This window comes from Oratosquilla oratoria, chromosome 42 (genome assembly GCF_046742065.1).
Source record: "Oratosquilla oratoria isolate Oo_2021 chromosome 42, ASM4674206v1, whole genome shotgun sequence".
NCBI lineage: Eukaryota > Metazoa > Arthropoda > Malacostraca > Stomatopoda > Squillidae > Oratosquilla > Oratosquilla oratoria.
Window position 1 is genome coordinate 34,371,008 of NC_134818.1, and position 9,632 is coordinate 34,380,639.

A 9,632-nucleotide genomic window follows, 5' to 3' on the forward strand; every position below is an offset into this window, starting at 1 on the left:
TACATAGGACGGTGATAAGTTTGGGGCTGCATTATTAAAAGATAAACCAAACTTAACACACCTCTCAGTTTGCATTCTCTGTTCTTAGCCTACCACATTCGAATGCAGAATGTAAGAGTTTTTAGTATAATTTGCCTTTTCAAAACTAAGGCAAGAAAAAAGTTGAAGACAGCAACTGTAAATGGCACACTGCTAGCAACAGAATGTATGAAGTCTACTGGATCATGCTGTAAAAACTTTAACCCAACAAATGATATGTATTCTCTCTTGGCTGCCAAGAAAGTAAGAAACTATACAGCACCACCTCACATTCTGACTCTGAGTAATGTTATAAGCTATGAGGTATAGTTTATGTCTAGAATATGAATAGTTATTTTTAATTACATACAAATATGAAAGTTTTTCTTTTAAAAAAAGTGTTTCATTTCATTACACTGATGATGAGGCCTATTATATGTGATTTGCTATTGAGGTATGGTATGTGTTAAAATGTGATTATTTGATTATTTCCAATGAAACACTAATTTGTGAAAGATCATTTATTTGAATTTCTCAATATTGATAAATCTTATAAATGACGCACAAAGTGTACATTTGATTTATCTCAAGAGATAGATATTAGCCTTCAAAATGTACGATAATTTGAACGATATTTCTTTAACAGTACCATAATTTTGTCATGAAAACGATCATTTTGAGGTCCATGTACGATAATATTGTGTTCAGAATCTGGCAACCCTGCTGTTGATAAGTGGCGGATAATATGGTTCTTTTCATATGACGATGACCTTGGTGTCTTGCTCCAGTGATGTCTGTGCGCTCCGAACGTTGTAATTGCTAACCATTCTACCAAATCAAACCTTAGTACATGCCTTTCTTATTTCCCATCTGTATATTTTTGTGTGTAAAAAAGGAAATTGTATAGTACAACGAGTATCACTTTTCAGGAGTATAACAACGATTTATAAAAACAATCTGACACTCGGCAGCGTTTTTTCCCATGACGTCGAGGTGTCACAGGTGGGATGGGGCGGGTAATCGTTGATGTGATCCTAAAAAGTGATACTCATTGTACTATACAACTTCTTTTACTTTACATAGAAAAATACAAATAGCACATAGATGGGAAATAAAGTTGATATGGCATGACGTATGCCTCACCCTAAACGGAATCCTAGGAGCGCACAGACTTCGACAACACTGGCCAAGACAAACCTGATGAGGATGGAACGGAGTCGTGGAGGTGTATTACTTCTGCCCCGGGCAGTTGGCGGTGGTGGGACGGCCCTTCATCCACAAGGAGCTGAGGCAAAAAAAAAATTATTGATGAGTGGGGGTGGGTACATACCAGATAGGTATCCTCTCGTTTCGCTCGTGTGTGTGCGTGTACACACACACACACACACACACACACACACACACACACACACACACACACACACACACACACACACACACACACACACACACAAACATATATATATATAAATATATATATAAATATATATATATATATATATATATATTGCAGAAAAAAACATTTGTAAATAAGAAACGTAGTCCGAACGTTTTCGTCTATGTAAGACATCATTAAAGGAATACAGTAAAGGAGATACAGACAGTATATATACTACAGAAGTAAAAATATTTTAGGGAACACGGAAAGATAAATCACACAAGCCTGAGAAAATTACGTTTACGTTTCTTATGTACCAGTGGGTTTTTTCTGCAAATTATATTCACGTGTCATTTGTGAAATACTGCAATATATATATAGATATATATGTATACATATATATATATATATATATATATACATATATATGATGAAGGTGGAAAAAGAAGTCACGGGTCTAGTTCCGAGTTACTGAGTTTATTCCTGACCGGTTTCGCTCTATGCTTCTTCAGAAGAAGCATAGAGCGAAACCGGTCAGGAATAAACTCAGTAACTCGGAACTAGACCCGTGACTTCTTTTTCCACCTTCATCAACTTGTCATAATGTACCAACATATATATATATATATATATATATATATATATATATATATATATATATGTATATATATATGTATATATATATATATATGTATATATATACAAGTAATTCATAAGTACACGTGAAAATATTTTTGCAGAAAAACCACTGGGAAATAAACTTAGTCCGACCGTTTTCGTCTATTTAAGACATCTTCAGGGAATGCAGAGTGATAAAGACGTAGATGTACATATTTATATATAATGGATGAGACAAGTTAAGGACATGAGTAGGTCACACAAGATACTCCATTAACAGGTCGAGAAAAGATTTCCACATATGGACATTTGATCACACAAGACGCTATCACCCCACAGGCCAGGTAACAATTGGATTTGTAGAATATTCTATAATTTTCTTAGTGATAAAGTTATCAAGTTTGTACAAGCCTAAACTTTAATCAATATTATGATAAAAAATGTGTAACCAATTGTCCACAAACTTTTCAACACTCACACACCACACACCGGGACAGCAAGGTCACAACTCCTTGAATAACGTCCCGTACCTACTCACTGCTAGGTGAACAGGGGTTACACGTGAAAGGAGACAAACCCAACTTATCTCCGCCCGTGTGTGTGTGTGTGTGTGTGTGTGTGTGTGTGTGTGTGTGTGTGTGTGTGTTTATATATGGATCATTTTGTGACCAATTGTTGTCCAGAAAACTTGTAATCCATCTATTTATTCACTCTTTATTCCTATTGGCATGTATATGTGTAATTTGTATGTATTTATGTATATTTTGGTAGATGTGTATATTCATTTTCACGGAGTGCATAATTGGTGATGTGACATTTTCTAGTTTTTACATCATTCCTTCGTCGAGACACACTCCGTGGGATGCTACAAATCGGGTATCGTAGCCCGCACCTCATCACAATGTGTTATGACCTCCCCTATTATAAATGTAACTTAATTTTTGTCACATAAACCTTTCATTTTTGTAATGCAACTATCACTTGAAAATGTACAATGTATACGAAACGTCGTGAACTAAAAGAAAAAAACGTCTCGCTGTGTTTAATTGTGCTCTTTGGCACAAGAATCTCAGTGCTAAATTCTACGCAAAAGTCTGCAATCAGAAAAGTAGAAAGCCTTATTAAGAACATAATTAATGCAGAAACAGTTGTATTCTTCAACCAGATATGTTTACAGGAAAACATGCTGCCCCCCCCCCAAAAAAAAAAAAAAAAAAAAAAAATATATATATATATATATATATATATATTACAGGTGAAAAATGTAATCACACATTTGTCAATAACGTAGAAACCACTGTTGGAGTAGAAAAGACTGGAAACGGGTCTTTTCTACTCCAACAGTGGTTTCTACGTGATATATACATATATATATATATATATATACATACATATATTATATATATATATATATATATATATATATATACATGTATATATATGCATATGTGTGTGTCTTCTAGGTTATGATCATGTAATCTTATCTCTTTATGATAAACTTAATTACCTAAGAGATAGTGCTAATCAATATCATACCTTTATGGAGACTTGGTCCCTGCAACACATTGTCGTTTCCAATACCATCTTGCAGTCATGTCTAGCCTCAACGCAATCGTAAGATGTAAGAAACGTCTTTACTATATTCGACAAGAAGAAAACAAATAGAATATACATATGCAAACTACACTCGTATATTTCGATTAGGCTGTTACTAAAGATACTCGTAGTGGTATAATTACTTCACATGAAAGAACAAAACTCCAATTATAGCACACTAATCTTATGTCTATGCCCATTGTCGTGTGAGCCATTTAACCAAAGCAGTCACAGTCGCAGTCACTACAGTCTATGCTGCCCACACTTGTGCTATCAACATCGACTTCTGTTGTTCCTTCAGCAAATGTTGCTACTCCTTCAGCAACTTCTAATGCTCCATCAACTTTTCGCCTTTTTCTTCGCCGTTTCTTGTCTTTACTACTCCAAACACACATCGAGAGGACCCCTATGCTCACGACAACCGAGATGCTGATGATGATAATGCTCAAATCCATCGATATCATGGTCACGGAAGGTGGAAAAAAAATAAGGAATTCTTGGGCAAGCTCAGCGTCGGGACAGAATGCGGACGCCTTGTAACAGCAGACGCCACATCAAAACTGACGACCCCTGTGGTGTTTCCTAGAGACAGACCTGACGAACAGGACCAGCATACTGATCCTACATCCGCATAAGCTGTATAGCCCCGTCAATTATCTCCCCACCCCCATATCTCAGGCCACAAAACGTGAATAATCCATTGTTCAAGGCTGAAACAAAATTATCCCGCTCTGTTTCCACATCAGCCTTAGAAAAAAAAAATAATAATCTTATCGTTCTGTGACCACAATGGAAATAATTGTTATGTGTTTTATTGTGTCAGGCTCGCCATTTTATTAACTGTATTTCTATGTTTGTGGATATGATTGCAGAAAAAAAGAAAAAGAAAAAAAAAAACATTCTTTGGGGAAAGATGCCGAATGTCGCTAGATTTCCTGACTCGCTTGAGGAATGCTGAACCATCACCTCTCCCGTCCTCATGCAAGCTACTTTTTCTCCCCAACGATTCCCATCTGGCGGCAACCAGTCGGTAACTTGCCCCATCTGCTATCCTTCATTTTTGGTGACATTGCCAGTATTTACCTAATTATATAGGGAAGGAGCAACGCTCGTTGGGTCTCGCCCCCCCCCCCCACTCTGTGTGTGTGTGTGTGTGTAATTCACTTTGGCCTTTGGATCACGTGTTGGACTCGTGATCGACAACTATTTTCCTCCCGGAAGAGAGCTCAGAGCTCGTGTGACCGATCTATGGGTAATGCTGTGACCTTACACGCACACACATCCCCAACTCCCGCCCACGAGAGTTGGAGAAACGACTCAAAGCGCAGCGATACTGAAACTATTTCAGCCCTGGGCAGGATTCGAACCAGGTACCACCGTACTGGCATTCTAGTTCTATACCAACCGCGCCACCGAGTTGTGTGTATATGTAAGTGTGTGTGTGTGTGCTTACTTTATTGTATTATACAGGAAAGCAACGCTTGTTGGGTCTCATACACTCCATTTCTTTCATACCTGGCCATATTCATGTATAGTTCCAACTTAATCTACCGGTACATCCTTGATTTTCATTATCATATTTAGATTTTAATTCATGTATTATTTGAGCTTGGGCCATATCACTTTCTAAAGCAACTCAAGTATTTATGTATCCGTATGGAAATTCCCCGTCTAGGGGCCGGTACTAGGTCCTCCGGATGTGCTATATCCAAGCGGCGGTACGCTCGGAGGTGGACTAGGCCGCTTTGGCTTTCATCTCCCTCCGGCCCAGTTCGTAGGACAAGCTCGAAGTCGTGCAAAACCAGGCTCTTCGCACTGTCATTGAGTCCCCTCCATGACCCAGTGTGGTGAATCTTAGACAGGAGGTGGGGGTTATTTCCCTTCACCTACGGACGGAGAGATCAACTACATGTCTTCTCGTTCGAGTTTTGACCTGTCCAAGGGTGAGTGAAGTAAAACCCTCCCTCCTGAGTGCCCTAGAACAGTGGTTCTCAAACTGGGGTCCCTGAGAAGGTCCTAGGGGGTCCGCGACACAATGAAAAAAAAAAAAAAATCCAGAAAAAACTATATAATTATAAAAATATACAAAACTGATTCTGTCATTATAGTGTCGGTGATATCGATATTTTGTTGTGCAATCAGCCAGCACTTCTCTATTACATTTTTATATGTCATAATATTTCATTTGTTTCTTTCTAATTAATATTTATATTCATTCAAGCTTTATTCTATGCTTACAGAAAGTGTGAACTGAAGATGGAAATGTTTTTAAACCGAAAATCGACAAAATTTTGAAAATATTTTAAATGCTTATTTTTATACTTTCTTTGTGTAGGAATATGCAAATAGTAAATTTACTGCATTATAATCATGTAATGGGTATCTTGGTATGGTAATAATAACTTTTGATTGGCTGGGGGTCCTCGGATGGGACTTAAATATCTGGGGGGGTCCTTGGCATGGTAAAGTTTGAGAACCACTGCCCTAGAATCCCCGGGAGACCCCACTGGTCTCTCGTGGAGGGCCCGTGCGGTGAATGCGATCCGCGCCTTTGAATTCCGAGAATTTGTTTGGCGACGTGCTCTAGACGGCCCTCATCCGAAGTATGCCTCCCTCCCTCGTGGCGATCTCTCTGCGCCAGTTTTAGACTTTTCCACCTCAATGGAAGGAAGGCTGATTACGACCCGGCACGGCTGCGATCCATGGTCCTTGAGGCCTATAAGGTCCATCACCCCACTAGCGAGCCTGCCGTTATACACGGACGACTCTGTGGACCCCTTCACGGGAAGGTGTGGCGCGGCTTTTACAAGCGCCAATAGGATGACCGCGCTATGGAGAGTGAGTGACGGAAACTACTCTTCAAACGGAGCTTGCTGCCATCTCCAAGGCCCCGAACTGCTCTCTCTGCTGGGCAGGGGCCAGTCGTGATCCACACAGACTCAAAAGGTGCTACCGACGTCATCCTGTCCGGGAAGACAACGGATGACGTCTACTTAACGACATCAATCCAGCACTCGATGCACTCGCCTTTTCCGTATAAACAGTGTCCGGTGTTTGTGGGTTTTACGTGTACACTAGTCGTGAATCGGTCTTGTTTTTGTATAATGAGTATATCTAAAAATGGCGTGGTTCCGTCTATGCTGTTTTCAACTGTAAATGTACTGTAAATGTAACCCAGAGGAGTCTTAAAGGCAAATTTTCAATACTTCAATATCATCACTACACGTAGTTTCTATGAAAACGTCATCAATGTAGCGGCAGTAGATTTTAGGTTTTTCGATTTTATTAAACACTTCTTCCTCAATACAGCCCATATAAAGATTTAGAAATAGGACTCCAAGCAGAGAACCCATAGCGACTCCATCAACTTGGTATTTTTCTGCTCGTAAGCAGGTAAAGGGTATCTCTTTTTTTCAACACATTAGCATGCCGCAGAGTGTGGATTCTGGGATGGCAGTGTTGGGAGTACTGTCGTTATAGTAAACACGGTCACTTATATGTATATATATATATATATATATATATATATATATATATATATATATATATATATATATATATATATTATATATATATATATATGTATATATATGTATATATATATATACATACATACATATACATATATATGTATGCATATATAATGTAAATAGAAAAAAATAATAATGTTGGAGTCTGGGGAGGCCGGGGAATAGTGCCTTTGACCAGCTTTTCCTATCAAGGCGTGGAACTGACCTTGCGCTGCAAGAAGGTCGTTGTTATCTCTCGCTTGTGTCGGACGTGATCTCATTCGATAAGCAAATATAAAAGATCTGAACTTTTTCAATGCGACGGCGAAAAAAAAATTGAATTCGAAATAAGGAGGTTTTGTTGACATGTATGAATACAGAATATTCTATTCTGGGGGCATTGTATATTTCTCCCCGATTCCTAGAGATGTTTAGCATCTCGCTCCTACATGCAAAAACAACCAATAATAACAATAATAATAATAATAATAATAATAATGAAAATAGATACATAAAATCAAATAAAAATTGTAAAGTGCAATACCATGCAGGAGAGATGAATTCGTTTACGTATCTACCTAGGTCTAAGCATGAAAACGCACCAGTACCACCATGTCAGGGACCAGTACTACTATCGCAACTGTCACCACCAGTACCACTATGTCCACCACTAGTACCGCCGTGCCTACCACCAGTACTACTATCGCAACTGTCATCACCACCACAATTGTCTTGAGCACAAACAACAACGCTACGAAAGTCTGGTTCCCCCAGCTTCCTTCAGCTTCCTCATCCTCACATTATTATTATTATTATTATTATTTTTTCTGTGAGACGTTCTCATGGAAGGCCAGGTCACCCATCTTTCCTTTCTCTGCCGCTGATCATCAAATGCTCCCTGTGATATCTGGTTCCTCCAGATTCATTCACGGTCTTCATCCTCACATTCAGTTTCGAGTCTACACCACCTTCGTACTTTCCACCCTCATGTACACCTCCCCAGCCTGGTCATCATCACTCAACATCACACAGAGGAGTAAATAAGAGAGAGTACAAAAGAGAGCGTGCAGAATTATCTTGGGTGGTCAGTATGAGGGATACGAGCACGCCCTCACCACCCTCAGCCTGCCAAGAGTGTCAGACAAGCACAGTGAGGCACTAAGGAAGTGTGGACAGGACCTAATGTTCCACCCACGTCACCGTCACTTCCTCCTACCTGACGCCACAACCGCCCGCCACGCCACACGACATTCCAACAAGATCCAACCCATCAGAGCACCGAGGACTGACTGATACAAGAACAGTGCTATTCCATCCATTGTTCACACAATAAACTCATTATAAAACTAGACTAGGCATGTCATATAATTACTGTATTGCATTATTATCAGCGTATCACTGTAAAACTTAGACTAGGCGTATTACTCATATAATTACTGTATTGTATTATTGTTAGTGTATCACTGCTATTTCAATAAACCTATTATTATTATTATTATTATTATTATTATTATTATTATTATTATTATTATTATTATTATTATTATTACTATTATTATCATTATTATTATTGTAATTATTATTATTATTATTATTATCATTATCATTATTATACTGTACCTGGTTACAGCAGTAGTAATCACATACCTAGAACCCATTTCTATCACCGATAATAAATGATAATGAATCACAACTGTCTGTGAGAGGGGTTGCCGCCGATCAATTTATTTTCGCTCGTGAAACACAGGAGTGTCAATGTGTGTGATTCACCATGGTCTTGGATCACGTGTTGGACTCGTGATCGACAGCTATTATGCTTTTCTTTCAGTAACACGTTCGAGGCCAATTAGTGGAGGTATGGACGCGAGACATGGACCTCGTGATGTGCTTCAAGACTTGGTAAGATCATGTGGTGGTGGTATCACTGGTGTGCCCAGGTGCCAAACAAGGATATATTCAAAAACTGGGAAAAGATAAGAGGATTTACTTATCACAAAATATTAGCTCAGGCATTGGACCCCACGTGGTTTTCGTTCATTGTGCCAACTCAACTCATGCGATTTATTTTAGACAAATAAATAAGTAAATAAAACATAAATAGATACAAATGAATACATAAAATGCCCGCCTGATAATTGCGAAAATAGGTTGGGGTTCTCGTAAGCTTGCTTGATACATGTGAAACACACACACACACACACACACACACTTATGTGATTCACCAAGGTGAATCTCACACACACGTGTGTGTGTGTGATTCACCATGGTCTTGGATCAAGTGTTGGACTCGCGATCGACAGCTATTTCCCTCCCGGAAGAGAGTTCAGAGCTCATATATGACCAATCTATGGGTAGTGCTGTGACCTTACACGCACACACACACCCAACTCTCGTGGGCGGGGAGTTATGTGAGTGTGTGCGTGTAAGGTCACTGCATCACCCATAGATCGTCGGTCATATATGAACCCTCTTCCGAGAAGGAAATAGCTGTCGGTCGCGAGTCCAACACGTGA

The 9,632-nt window shown here is 39.1% G+C and overlaps 1 protein-coding gene across 1 annotated transcript; it reads right to left on the reverse strand.

Annotated features, from left to right (window-relative positions):
- Nucleotides 1-689: 689 nt before the first annotated feature.
- LOC143021733 (uncharacterized) lies at nucleotides 690-8,453 on the reverse strand. The gene is made up of 3 exons (XM_076179419.1): nucleotides 8,336-8,453; nucleotides 3,551-3,651; nucleotides 690-1,303 (listed from the first exon to the last, which is right to left on the reverse strand). The coding sequence occupies exons 1-3, from the start codon at nucleotides 8,436-8,438 to the stop codon at nucleotides 1,175-1,177; spliced, it is 333 nt and encodes a 110-aa protein (XP_076035534.1). The 5' UTR covers nucleotides 8,439-8,453; the 3' UTR covers nucleotides 690-1,174.
- Between the last annotated feature and the right edge of the window lie 1,179 nt (nucleotides 8,454-9,632).

Coding starts and splice junctions, on each gene's coding strand:
- LOC143021733 (XM_076179419.1), bottom strand. CDS start 8,438: ATGGATGGAATAGCACTGTTCTTGTATCAGTCAGTCCTCGGTGCTCTG. Junction 3,652..8,335: donor GCGGGCGGTTGTGGCGTCAG/GTAGGAGGAAGT, acceptor TGTCGAATATAG/TAAAGACGTTTCTTACATCT. Junction 1,304..3,550: donor GGGACCAAGTCTCCATAAAG/GTATGATATTGA, acceptor TTTTTGCCTCAG/CTCCTTGTGGATGAAGGGCC.